This window comes from Lipomyces tetrasporus, assembly GCF_029532465.1.
Source record: "Lipomyces tetrasporus strain NRRL Y-64009 chromosome Unknown POJ06scaffold_8, whole genome shotgun sequence".
NCBI classification, from domain to species: domain Eukaryota; kingdom Fungi; phylum Ascomycota; class Lipomycetes; order Lipomycetales; family Lipomycetaceae; genus Lipomyces; species Lipomyces tetrasporus.
Window position 1 is genome coordinate 785,128 of NW_026611603.1, and position 13,479 is coordinate 798,606.

Consider the following 13,479-nt stretch of genomic DNA (forward strand, 5'->3'; position numbering starts at 1 on the left):
AAAAGTTTACTGCTCACCGCCACCACGCGGGTCTACACCATCACTTCGCTGTCATCATCAAACACCATCAGGACCAACAACGATTAAGCGCTACCGAAAAGAATGTCCCGGCTAGACTACCTCGCCGCAAAGTATTTAACCGCCGATACCCCCACTGATACCAAGCACCACAAGAAACGGAAACGCAAAGACAAAGACAGCAGCACCTTGGCCAAATCCAGTAAATATGGCAGGAAGCAGAACCATGTGGCGACCGAAGACGGACTTATCCTCGCAGATGATGACGCTGAAATGTGGGGATTGGCCGGGAAAAGCTATGACAATGGCGAGGACGAGGAAATTGAAGGCGGTGAAGATGCGCCGGTGACAGGTCAGGATATGATGTACTATATGATGAAGAGGAAGATCTAATGATTTTGTAGTCGAAGTTGAAGATAGTCGGTTCAGGAAAAGCGCAGGCTGGAGAAAAGTTGGTGCTTCGTCCTCAAAAGACCCAGACGACATCGTCGTCCAGGAAGAGGATCAAGATAGCTCGACCAGCAGGGCCAGATCACAAGAACTATCCGAGGACCGGCCGGAACGTGCAGGCGGCCTAAAGACGGCAGCCCAAGTCAAAGCTGCGCTCGACAAGAAACTCGCCGCGGAGTTCGAGAAAATGGAGAAGAGCGGAACATCAGGCAAAAATGCCGAAGTCGTGTACCGAGACGCGTCTGGCCGACGGATAGATATCAATGCGTACAAAGCCAAAATGCGACAACAGTTATTAGATGAGGAGAGGAAAAAGGCTGAGGCTTTGGAGAAGGAGAAAGAATTGAATAAAGGATTGGTCCAAGAGCTTCAGCGGAAAGAGGAGGATCAGAGATTGCACGATGCGGGTGCGGCCACGTTGAATCGATATGCGCATGACAAGGAGTTGAATGATGAATTGAAGCAGCAGGAAATTTGGGAAGACCCCGCTGCTAGATTTTTATCGAAAAAGAAGGAGGAGAAAGTTAGTGCTACGGGTCTGAAGGTTTACCAGGGCGCGTTTCCGCCAAATCGGTTTAATATTCCACCTGGGCACCGGTGGGATGGAGTTGATCGGTCGAATGGATTCGAGGCGAGAGTACTTGACAAGAGACGAAAAGAAAAGGAAAAGAAATTGGAAGAAGATGTATACGCGTCAGATGATGAGGACTGATATTTGTAGTCAATGTAAAATAGCTAAACACTAACTTATTAGAAAGTACTTGAAAACTTTATATGGTTCAGTTTCCATATGGTGCCAACATAACGCTGACGCCGCACCGGATTTCCATCTCAGCCGGCAGCGACTCTTCTTCACAAGCTCACCACGAAGTTCCAATATCGCACTGCACAGCAACGCAATGCGGCTAGGCATCTCGTATATTATCCTCCTCTTGGCTGTCATACGCTGTGCCTCTGCCGACCCCGACACAACCGATGCACCAGACCTAAAAATCCCAATTAAGTCGCTAACAACTGCATACACCAACGATGTCGAACTCACCTACAACCCTTACAAACAGACCGGGAAAGTCCTACCGTCTGACTTCACCGACGAATCAATAGGCACGAGTGACCTTGTCATTGTGAACGGGCAAGCATTAACCAACGTGAGTCTTTCCCGCATGAGTGATCAATGTGTGCGAGGATGGCGGCAAGCTAATAGTACAATCAAGCACATTCCGACATCTGGTGGCGCGAAAGATATATTCTCTCTCCATTTGACACCATCAGGCAAAATTTGGCATGTCGACTACACGTACAAACAAAATATGACGCAGCGCGCCAAAGTGGCGGACGCAGAGGTGCGCGTTCTGCCGACGAACAGCGGCCCTGTCGCTATTCTCAAAGCCCCTGTGATAAATACAAAACAAGCACTGGAAGTAAGTACTTTTCTTGGATGTATTTGGTGGTTGGTTGGTAAGATGTAGAAGATGGCTAATGAGAATGTAGGAGAATAAATCGTTTATTCAAAAGTATTGGATGTTTATTGTGCCCATGTTATTGGTGTTCATGATTGGCGGCGGCGGTGGTGGTGGTGGTGGTCAGTAATTAGATTATGTATACGGGATGTCCTAGGTTGAATCATTGCATACCGGTCACTTTCGAATGGAAGGGATAATAAGAAGCCCAACACTCCTCACAATCCAAGCTAAACGCCTAAAAGCAAACTCAACGATGGCAAGATACTTAGAATTCAGCACTTCTTGAACCACTAAAACTAATGAAAAATATCTAAATGCGCATATATAAGCAAATGAATATATATCCTTTATACTCTCCGGTCCCAAATTAGATGTATTATGATAAGCCATGCCTGCCGCCATTTGTCCTGCTGCTTCAACTGTTAATTCTCGATTTGATTCGACATATTGTATCCAGATAAATATATCCAGAAACTTCTGCAGCCTATCCCTGACCATGCGAAACCCGTCGTTGAGAATGTATGTATATAAGACAAGTAAAACACAAAAAGAATTCCCTAGTTGGCGGTGAAACCAGGCACCAATTTCCACGACTCTTTCAATGGCGCAACCTTCGGCTTTCCAAAATTGTCGTCAATATCCAACAATATTTTCAACGCGTTTCGAGTTCGCAAATACTCCACTTGTCGTTTCTCAGGAGGTACCTCTTTTGCTTCGCCTGACGGGATCGAGTGACCAGCCTCGGTCTTGCCGCCGCCATGTAGCGGAAGCATACTCTGGAGTACTTCGTAGGCAGCAAGCGTGCATCCAAACTGCGGGGACGAGCGCATAATGCGCGCAGGGCCGCCTTTGAAAAACGCTTTGAAGCCTTCTTCACGCATGATTGTTGTCGCGCAATGTGCGATGTTTTTGTAGTGCGTCTGGCCGGCCCGGGCTTCGGCCTGTAACCGAGTCTTGATAACGTCACAAGGAGTCGTGAAGTACGCGGCCGGCATACCGGCGATGGCGCCGGCAACAAGTAATTGCCCAATCCCCAGAGTCTTATTGGGTCCTTCGCCAAAGTAATCCTTCTTGAGATGCGCGTAGGTCGGGAAATATATAGCTGAGAATGGCACATCTCGCATCATGCAAGCAAAGGCACCCCTGTATAATCCCAACAGCCCAAGGTTGCGAACGATCCACACGGCCGACCGTTTCGGTGCACCCTCGATCGACTTCGCGACTTCGCCTTGGATCTGCAACCGAATCTTGACAATCTCGAGCGGGTTCGTAAAGACGACCTGGCACGCGCCCGCCGAACCACCTGAGATGATCTCGCCTAGGAGCGTGATGTTGCCGTTGTCGTCTGTGAACTTCCCCCGCGCAAAGTCGTTCACTGTTAGTTTTATGGCTTTCTCGGGCGCGACGCCGACAAGCTGGGGGCCAAGGCCGGAATAGAGCCCCTGAAAGCCTTCTCTGTTTATGACTTTGCTGAAGCAATCCCACGAGTTCTTGTATAACAGCTGGCCGGGGACTTTTGATCGCTGGTTCTGCATGCGAGTCTTGACGAGGTCGATGGGGTAGACAATGGTCGCACCGAACGCGCCGGCGACGGACCCGAGCAGGAAATGATACGCGGATTCGAAAACTTCAGACAAAAAATGGACGGGTGCGTGAAGCGCGTTCTTGGCAGCCTCGACCTTCTCGGCCTGCGCCAGCGTGTACAGTGTGACGGGGTCCTGCCACGACGGGTCGAGCACGCGTCTGAAATCTTCGCGAGATAATCTGCCGGTCTTGTTGTCGAGAGATGCGAAATGGAAGAGGACGTCAACTTCCATTGGCGTAAATAGCGAAAACTTGGTCGATCGGGCCCCCTCATTCATAAAGTCGAGACGAGTGATCTTACCGTCGGGTGATTTGGCGCACGCGTTCTTGACAATGACGTCGACCATATCGGTTTCGCGGATAACGTTCTGGAAGGCGCGCACGTTAGCGTAGGATATCTTGTTCGAAGTCGAAATGTTGCAGAGCGTGTGGAGGCTTGAGAGTAGCCGGTCGGAGAGCTTGTGCTTCGCGGTCTTCTCGATGATCGTCTGGAACTGCTCAGGCTCGATATAGCCAGTGTTGCCTTTGTCGTAGAAATGGAACGCCTGGAATGAGTTAGACAAGCAGAGATAATTGCTAGATCATCTTGCGTGTAGTACCTGTCGAACGCGCTCTCCTTGCAGACCTCGCAACATCTGGGCAAACTGCTGGTATGTCATAGAATGGCGCTTCTTCTTATCACCGATATAGAGAGTGACCCAATCGGAGTTCCAATCAAAGGGAATGGAGTCGTCGGACTTGTTCTTGTTGTAGTAGTCGATGAACTCATCGTAGTCAACCACGCCATTGCCGTCGGTATCGAACAGCCGGAACGCGATCTCGTACTCAGCGTCGGATTTTTGGAGCAGGCCCTCGAAGAACTCCCAGTCCTGGAACGAGACGAGGCCTCGGTGCCTGCGGTCGGCGACAGAGAAGAGGACAGCGTATGACTCACGTGCGATCTTGTGGTAGTCCTCGTTTGCGGGAGCAACAGCACTAACAAAGTCATCCTGGGTCATATGAGGCTCGCCGTCGAGCAGACCGCTTGCGTGGGCGCGGAACGTCGCTAGCGCGCGAGATTTCGAGGAGGAGGACGGCGATGAGGACGGTGTCCGCGGGGGAGGGTTTGAGGTCGACTCGACTTGTGCAAACTCGTTTTGGGACGTACTGACGCCAGCGCCAGACACGGCGTGAACAGGAGCCGAAGTCTGAGCAGAGACGGCGTCCATTGTGTAGAAGAGGAGAATTATAATGGAGAGGAGAGGAGGAAAGGACGGGTAGGAAACAATATGTCCGATATGTTCACAAAATTTTGTGGGGCGAACGAACGAACTCAGGTCGCTGGCGGCGATAGTTAAAAAAGGGCCTCGCTCCAGGCGGGGAAGTGTTTTCGGAACCGCCACTAGTAGGCGCTGTAGTTGTGGCTTAAATGCTCCATGGTCTTGCAGGTAGGGTTGCAACCGCCACGGATCAACGCAGATAGGGACCGAGCACACCGGGGAGCCGGGAGCACAATTGAGAGCAGCCCCTTTCGCCCGTATAGTCTTCGTGGTGGTTCGCGCCGCGTGCTTCCCGGATACAACGGGAGAGATAGTCCACAGTATATTTAGTTAGAAATACATAACCATAACGTCAAAAGCCGAAGTCACACAGAATTGACATTGAATAGGGCAGTAAATATGCTATGTAGGTGCAATTTACACAATCACGGATCGACACTGACTCGGGACAATTCGGACACGCTGCACCACAAATGCAGTTTGTCCAACCCCGCAGTCGCCATATAATATAGCGCGGGTTCTATATAGAGCAGCTTGCTGCTGAAAATGTGTAAAAATATGCTGTGTACGTATACATGTATTGCATATGTAGTAAATATGTCGCGCACCACAATTGCGATCATCGGAGGTGCTCCGAGGCAAAGACGAAAATACTCCATATAACCGCTTATCGTCATAGTGAGTTCTCCCCAATGCTCGGCTTCATCCCGTGACGTCACGTCACGTCAACCCACACATCATTCTGCGCATCATTGATATGTATTGAGTATGTATCTTGCACATATATATATTATATATATATGTGTGCCTGTTTGGATCCCATATCGCTTCAGGTGCGGTCCCCTGCCTGAGGCCACTCCGCCGCCATAACCAACTTGCACTTTCAATTCACTCGTAGATTCGCAACACAAGTTCGATGGCGGCCGCGGTATCTGCAGCAGCAACATGTGCTACGGTTCTGGAATATTTGACTCTGGATCATTCTCAGATGCACACATATTGAGCCGTATATTCACGACCGCTAATCCATTACGCAACACAACACCATGCATACAACAATGAAATAATTCTAATGCTGCAGTTCCATGCAATTCATACATAGCGACGCGCTACACATCTATCGCCTTCGGGGCTATATTCACTGCCCCGCTGATCTATGTAGCGAAAAATAATCTTCCATGTTCTCGCCCTGAAACTTGTTCGTCCCACTCATCTCATGCTCCCGGATGGGTTCCGAAGAGTACCGAGTCGATGGCACTCTTGACCATTTACTTGCAGACGTCTTCCTTCTACTGAACCGTCTCTTAAGCTGCGACAACGATCGAACAAGCATATTCGGCTCCACGCTTTTCAGCACCCGATCATCATCCGGCGTTGCAATCTCGGGCGTGCTCGCACTCGTCTCGGACGAATAATACCGATCTACATCATCATCGTCCAACTCCTCATTACTCGAACTTCCTTCTGACAAGCTAGCCGTGCTCATTCTCTGATACTCAATCTCGCGCATTACCAGCGGTCTCCACGCATCAGACCCGGACGTACAAACAACTCCATCCTCCGCATCGTGTCCGCTGACATCGTCAATCTCCAATAGATCCCATGCCCGTTTTTCCTCGAGCACGTTCGATTTCGGGATATACTCTTCATCAAAGCACAGTTCCTCATTCTTCTGCACGTCGCACCGGCTCTGCTTGTCGGTCCACAGGCAGTACGCGCCGACTATCCGCGCCATGTTGTCCGTGTCTGACGGATTTGGTGTCACTGAACTCGAGGCCACGCCGGTATCGATCGCTGCGTCGTCGAGCAGGATTGTATCCCAGTTGCCGCCGTGCACCGGGTACGATCTTCGCGAGTAAAACTGTGGCCGTCCAGCGCCTGCTTGCGAATCTGTGTCCGGTGCACCACCAGCTATCGCGGAAGGGTAGTGAGGCGCAGCCGAGGACGACAAATAGCTGTTCATCCGCCAACTGTATCTCTCCAACATTGGCGTCCTCCGTGGAGCGGCTGCTACTACAGTTGTCGTGGAAACGTCCGACATCGTTGTCGTCGGCGCCCACGAATGCCGGCTTTTATGGCGTGGGCGGAAAAAGCGTAACGATTCATAGGTATAGAAAGCTCCTGTATTTGACGGCATTGGTACTGGCGGTTTGTTAGAATTGGCTCGAATTATTCGAGAATTGCTCCAAACAATTACTGACTCTGTTGCCTGGTATATGAATCAAGTGTGTATCGTCGTCTATTTTCAACCCTCATGCAATGCAATCTATAGTGAGTTCTTGCTATTGTCAAACCAACTCGACGCCACTAAAGCAGCAAACTAAAGAACAGGAAGAAGCAAATGGTGCCGGTGCCGGTATCAGCACTCGACCCGGGGGGGGGGTAGGGGTAAACACAACAAAGATTAGAAAATGCCCTCCTCGAGGCGCGTGCGCCTATTGACAGGTCTCGAACGCACCGGCCACCGAACACGAATAAAGTTTCCCGACTGAAATATACGCAGTAGCGTGCCGTTTGGCGCAGAACCCGGAATGGACTAATTGAGAAAAGTGTAAATAAACATCCTTGCCGATCTGGGTCTAGTCTCGTTCTCGAGTGCGCGTCCCTAAGCTTTGCTTCGTGACGGGAAATCGATAGACAGCCACCCGAAGTTGCCATTTGCTTGCGAAGCGCATTACTTGTAACTGCGGAGACCTATTTATATGCTGACGTCAAAAATACGACTTATTCTTTCTCGATCAAAAGGATTGCCAGAAGACGCGCACGCGACCGACAATAATCTCGGCGACGAGTAAATCTGGACAGCGACATCAGCAACATGCCACATACACCCCTCCGTCGACTTGTAATCCACCACGACGCAGCAGACGACAATAAGGAAAACATCCCGCCGTCTTCGTTCTCCACCTCCCGGAATTCAAAGCACGGTTCGTCGCAAACGCCTACTGCCGGTCTAGGATCACGTCAGAGCGAACATGCCGGCACGCGCCACTCTGCTCTGAAAACAGTGTACTCCACATTGTCAAGCTCGGCAAGGAGGATGCCGTTGCGCGAGATTTTTGTGTCCAGTCCGGCGACGCCGGAAAACGCGTTTGTGGAGTATTATATCCCCGATGTAAGTCTCGCTAGAGAGCGTGTGTTCGAGCCAAAAGCCTAATGATATGTAGACATCGTTAGTTGAGCCGCCGATACCAGAGTCTCCGATGCCGGTTCCGACATCGTTGCGGAATTCCTCCTCCCCACGGAAGCATGGCGCCAATCGCGAGTCAACATCATCACTCACGACCGCAAAGCTGAAAAAGAAAGCACCCACACACAAACCTGCAAGCGAAAACACGTCGCTGCAAAATCCCCGTATCCGCACCAGGACCAAAAAGGATCGCGCTGTACTGGCACCGAAAGCACAGCCGTTGGCCGCCGACGCTAGACCTTCATCAACTTGCGTACCCGACAAGAAAACCGGCGCTTCAGCCGGGACTTGGTCCCTTGCCGACGCCAACAACACGAAGCCGAAACAAAAACAAAAACTAACACAAGCCGGCACGAAGTCTTCGTCCGGCATGATTCTGCTCCGATGATTTGGCACATTATCGAACTGGAACCGTCGAATGCGGGAAAATGGATTGTATCATTATTGGGTCAGGTTGTATTCTAATACCTCTTATGTCATTAATTACTTGTATCCATCGTCGATAACGTCTCTGCAATTTCAAATACCAGGACTTCATCATGTAAATGAAATTGCGTGTTGGAATCTGTAGATACGTTCACATTGTGATTGTTCTTGTATATACTATATAGTCGAAACAAAAGTGGAGAACTAATAATATAAGCATGATGAAGTAAAAACGAATTAGCAAAGCGGAACCAACAAATAAAAACAAAAAGTACGTAATTGGGAAAATCTTATATAACTTATCAAAAAGTAGTTCACAAGCCTTCCTTTCGTCTATAAGCAATAAGTTCTTATCGAACACTTCCTCCAATTATATCTCTCGTATAAACCAACCGCATCCAAACAACAACAATTCTGCTCCAAAACAAGAAGAAACCCAAAACACAACTCTCAATATTATCTTACCCTCTTCATCGGTGCGATCGCGATTCTAAAAGATAGCTTCCACACCGGGCCATTTCGGCCGCTGTTTGGACTCGACGGATTTCCGACCCAGTTTGTCCCGTATGTTCCAATACTCGCCGTTAAACTGCCAATATTCGTCGCCCGTGACCGAGTGTTTGGCTTTCCGGAACCACCGCGGTTGGTGCACAGATCCCTCAGTCTCTCTCTGCCGCCGCCGCGCCCTCTGTTTCTCTTCTAGTCGGTTCTTCTCCTTGGCCGCGACATCATACTCGCCGTCTTCCATCGCTCGTTGATCCGGTCGGAGGCGCGTGTCGGTGGGCGGCAGCCAGGGGTTTAGTCCGTCCGGGATTGCGTTCAGCGTGATCGCGAACGGTGTCAAATTGAACGGCGCAGACGGGCGCGGGTGATTCTCCCACACCAAGAACGGCACATTCGACGACGGCGACGTGCTCACGTTTGCAGGCTTCTCATTCGACTGCACCGGCCGGTTGGATTCCCTGCTCAGCATGACAAGACTGTCGCCGTTGTCGTCCTGGTACTTTCGACCGAAAATCTTATCGTTCCAGCGCCCGCCGACACACCAGCGTGGTTTGCCCGCGTTGTCAGTCACGGTGCCGTAGACCTCGTATGCGCCGGATCCGAGCCAGCCGCGTTGCTTGTACTTCAACTTGCACACGTCGCCGGTCGTATGATTCTTAATAAGCATTTCGCCGTAATTATCGACAACTGGTGTTCCCGTGATGATCCCAACCACAGACGACGTGACTTTTTTCCACGTATACAACTCCTGCCCACCAGTCACTGGTCGAATATTGAGGAACCACGTGCCGAGGGGATTAATATCGAACGACCGCCCGTTGAACTTCGATTTCACAGCACTCTCGCCCCAGTAGTCCCAGCGCGCAGATTCTGCCAACGCTGCGCCGATGGGTGGATGATGGGATACTTGTTCTACGACGAATCGGTAGCCTTTGTCTGGACGGCAGTACTCGTATGTTTCTCCCAGCAAAGGGTTAAACGGCTTTGCTATCCGATTAATCGTCGAAGAATACTCCGACGCCGCAAACGCAGCGACGTACACCATTCTCAGGCACGAGTCCTTCTTCAACGCAGCTTGGTCCAGCAGATCGGTGTATTCCATATCCTCAGCCACGCGTTGCAACAGGCTTGTGCATTCGTTGAACGAGACGGGAAGCGTCATTTTCGTCATATCCTTGCCAATCATGCTCTTCAAAATTGCCCACAAACTGATCTTCGGTCGGTCATCCTCAGCAAGCTTCAGGCGCGTGCGTGGCGGGTCCTCGTATCCGTGGAAAGATCCATCTTTGATAATTTCGTCCCGCTTCTTCAGGTGCAGTTCATTAAACATCTCTTTCTCCACGATTTCCTCCTCCTCATCAGGTGCCATCTTGATTGGCTCACCGCGCGCTTCAGCCACTGCCGTCTCATTGTCAATCGCATCAAAGAACACATCGTCATCATCCTCGGACAAGACCGCGCTAAGTCTCGTGGTCGTTAGCGCTGTCCTAATACTCGGCATCCGCTCCAAGTCGGTCAGGGGTGATGACGCGCCTGACGATGGCATTCCCGGCGACGTAGGCTCGCTCTGGCCCGAACTGAGTACCTCGCGCAGCGCTTTCCGTGCGAGTTTCTTCTCTTCAACTGCATCGTGAAGATGTTCCTCAATTACATCGTTCTCTTCAGCCAACTTCTGCATGTTCTCTTCCCAAATCCTGCGAAGCTCCGCTTCCTTCTCCGCTCGCCGCTTGAAATACGCTTCGCGATCAGCGGTCTGTCGCAGAAGCTCGTCCAGTAGATTTTTAAGCGACTTCAACGACGTATCGTAACACGCCAAAACGGATTCAACTCGAGGGTGCGTGGTTGCCAAGGAATCCCGCTCGTCAGCAATGGAGGCCGAAATATCCTGCAAGACCTTAATCTCCATTCCCAACGAATGCGAAGTCGTGCCAACTTCATTTTTATGGGGCTCGATAGCATTGTGCTCCTGTGAGTCGTCATCGTCGTCATAATCGATATCCTCGTCGTCCGACACCATGCTTCCGGGCACACTCCCGCCATTGCCGATGCTGACAACAGCCGAGGCAGGAACGCTCGGTGCGATTGTGAAACGGCTTGAAGCAGAATCGTCGGCTAAAGTAGATGATGCTAAGAACGACTGCGAGTCGCCAGCGAGCTGCTGTTGCTTGTTCGCCGCTTGTTGGTTCTTGGCGTCATCTTTGGCGTGCTGAATGGCCTGGCTCAATGCCCAGACCCAGCGATTGGCTTCGACCGGATGGTTTGCGCGTAGATGGTACCGAACAGAGCCCTTGCCTATGATCTCGAATCCATGTTTTTCAGATGAATCGAGCCTGAGAGTAGCGATGCGCATGTTTATCGACCCGCGGCAAGCTGTACCGGTGTCGTCCTGATGTTTATAGTATGACAAAATTCCGCCTTCGAGAACAAACCATCGTAGCTTATATCCACCAGTGTAGTTTGTCCATTTCTTGAGATAGCCCTTCATATGCGGCGCTTCATTGGCAGGCTGACCGGTCATGATAGACTGTTTCTTGGTAGCCGCTTTCAGAATCTTCTTGATATTTTCGTCCTTGACTACGTCACCAGGCAGCTTCCCTTTGCGGTCACGCCTGAATGGATCGCCGCCGTGATCTAGAATGAACTCGACCATCGTGGCATCTTTAGCACGGGCCGCGTCATGAAGAACCGTAGATCCGGTGTCTGGGTCCTGTCCGTTGATGTCAAGTAAAGCCGCGGTCCTCGGATTCGACAGCAAGCGCTCCACGCCCGTGACAGCACCTGATTGGAAACATCTCTTCATCTCCGACGCAGCCTGCTCGACAAACTGGGCGCGTGAGACCTGCATCGCCTGAGCGAGCTCAGGGTATCGGCATAGCTCGACCGGTTGCTTTCCCGCGGCGTTAGCAATAGTGTCGTTAATATCCGGCCGGTTGAGCAGCAGCGAGACAATATCTTCTCGGCCTTGGGCAGCTGCGAGATGTAGCGGCGTGTTGCCGTCCGAATCAACGCCATTGATGTCAATGTGAGAGTCGGAAGCGAGGATATATTCGATCGTAGACGGCGAGGCGACTTGAACAGCGAGATGGAGCAGATTATTTGTTATCTCTGCTGGAGCGCCGGTTGCGGCGGACACTCCGCTCGACGTACTGCTCTTATCGCTCGCGACATTGAGAAGTCTCGACAGATATGAGGTGTCATTCGATCGCAGTGCTTCAAGAAGCCTGTATGTCCGGATGGAATCCTCGAGGGTGCCTGAGAGATTGCATTGTTAACACTCGTCTGTGACGCCAGGCAGATAGCAAATAACTGTAGCTAGAAATCGAAAGATAGCTTCGTTTGGACCGCAATCCACAGTCTGTAATGCCGTCGGCAATGTAGCAGTTCCAGTCGGTCAAAAGCAATCTATCTCGTCGTCGTCTTTGCAAACCAATCTGTTAACGAGAGACGAAGTACTTGCCTTTCTTGGCCGTGGCAGTCGACCGACGATACATACTCAACGAGCTTCGCGTTCGCGGCACACTAGAATAAAATAATTGCGTTACTATTTGCACTTATAGCTTGACCTTGTGGGTAGTGATAAAATAAGTAGATCGTAGACGATATGGTCAGCAATGGATAAAATGTACTTACGGTGCCGGGCGGGATACGTCAGTGGCGGACATGTTCACGAACAGGGGAGTAGGAAATCGGCAATTAGAGCCTCAGAACAGGCGCGGATAGCACGAGCCTTTCCGGAGACGAGGAAGAGCAGGACCAGGCGACGATCGGTGCCAGAATGGACGGATGGGTGAGAGGGGTGAAAGCGACTAAGTTATCGGCAAGTGTACAGATTATACTTCCCTTGTATAAACCGGCACCAGACCCAACGTTTTGACAACGTCGCCTCGACGGCACATCACCGCCGAACCAATACTGAGCTTGTGCAGACAGTTAGCTCACATGCGACAATTTATTAACCTAGCCAAGGACACACTCGAAACTGAGCGGTTCAAAAACTACAATGCTAATCTTGGAAGACAACGGTATTTTTGTGCTTCGGTCGGCGCCGGCCTGGTCCACTTCTTTGATTGTCAATTGTGGGTACGAGACCCTCGGGAGTTTGGCTCATTTAATTCCGAGTCATTTAATTCGAAACATCACCATGTTAACGATTACGTCATAGGGGCCAACCCATCGCTAAGGTACTCTCTCAAATTAAAAGCACTCTCCGAGCTCGCTCTTATACGTATTGAGCGAGCGAGCGATACGACCATACTGAGACAGAGCACGTGACTATTGATTGCGTACTTGAGCGGCTCAGATGTCAGATAGGTCACAGGGGCCCAGTAAACCGAGAGCGTCTCCGACAATTGCAAACATACGCTCCGCCAATTCATGCGCAATTTCTACCGTCCTGATCGTGACGGCACTAAAGTGGTCAAAAATGCGAGCAGAGCCACTCGAACTTCGGGCGAGCTAGTCGCCCTTCTATCAGAAGGGGAGTGGCTGTGCGCTGAGCCTTGTCCCCTTGTCATCTGGCCTTGCCAGATGGCATGCAGAATGGAACCACCAGATCTCGGCATTTTGTTCGTAAGTTCAAATCCGG

General features: G+C 50.8%; 6 protein-coding genes across 6 annotated transcripts; 3 read left to right on the forward strand and 3 right to left on the reverse strand.

The window, feature by feature from the left end:
- Positions 1-39: 39 nt before the first annotated feature.
- Positions 40-1,244, forward strand: POJ06DRAFT_213037 (Pre-mRNA-splicing factor of RES complex-domain-containing protein). The gene is made up of 2 exons (XM_056185477.1): positions 40-370; positions 423-1,244. Exons 1-2 carry the CDS (start codon positions 103-105, stop codon positions 1,178-1,180), a joined length of 1,026 nt encoding a protein of 341 aa, XP_056042243.1. The 5' UTR covers positions 40-102; the 3' UTR covers positions 1,181-1,244.
- Positions 1,245-2,021, forward strand: POJ06DRAFT_258028 (uncharacterized protein). The gene has a single exon (XM_056188221.1). It carries the CDS (start codon positions 1,368-1,370, stop codon positions 1,935-1,937), a length of 570 nt encoding a protein of 189 aa, XP_056042244.1. The 5' UTR covers positions 1,245-1,367; the 3' UTR covers positions 1,938-2,021.
- POJ06DRAFT_296567 (mitochondrial carrier domain-containing protein) lies at positions 2,022-4,837 on the reverse strand. The gene is made up of 2 exons (XM_056190553.1): positions 4,115-4,837; positions 2,022-4,060 (listed from the first exon to the last, which is right to left on the reverse strand). The coding sequence occupies exons 1-2, from the start codon at positions 4,721-4,723 to the stop codon at positions 2,489-2,491; spliced, it is 2,181 nt and encodes a 726-aa protein (XP_056042245.1). The 5' UTR covers positions 4,724-4,837; the 3' UTR covers positions 2,022-2,488.
- Positions 4,838-5,912: 1,075 nt separating this feature from the next.
- Positions 5,913-6,815, reverse strand: POJ06DRAFT_239663 (uncharacterized protein; the record flags this gene model as incomplete). The annotated part of the gene is made up of 1 exon (XM_056186052.1): positions 5,913-6,815. The coding sequence occupies one exon, from the start codon at positions 6,813-6,815 to the stop codon at positions 5,913-5,915; it is 903 nt and encodes a 300-aa protein (XP_056042246.1).
- A 364-nt stretch (positions 6,816-7,179) lies between these two features.
- POJ06DRAFT_258033 (uncharacterized protein) lies at positions 7,180-8,552 on the forward strand. The gene is made up of 2 exons (XM_056188222.1): positions 7,180-7,889; positions 7,942-8,552. Exons 1-2 carry the CDS (start codon positions 7,593-7,595, stop codon positions 8,350-8,352), a joined length of 708 nt encoding a protein of 235 aa, XP_056042247.1. The 5' UTR covers positions 7,180-7,592; the 3' UTR covers positions 8,353-8,552.
- POJ06DRAFT_142375 (Oxysterol-binding protein-domain-containing protein) lies at positions 8,478-12,694 on the reverse strand. Its single transcript, XM_056184534.1, has 4 exons — positions 12,525-12,694; positions 12,352-12,413; positions 8,856-12,146; positions 8,478-8,594 (listed from the first exon to the last, which is right to left on the reverse strand). Exons 1-3 carry the CDS (start codon positions 12,554-12,556, stop codon positions 8,881-8,883), a joined length of 3,360 nt encoding a protein of 1,119 aa, XP_056042248.1. The 5' UTR covers positions 12,557-12,694; the 3' UTR covers positions 8,478-8,594; positions 8,856-8,880.
- Positions 12,695-13,479: the final 785 nt, after the last annotated feature.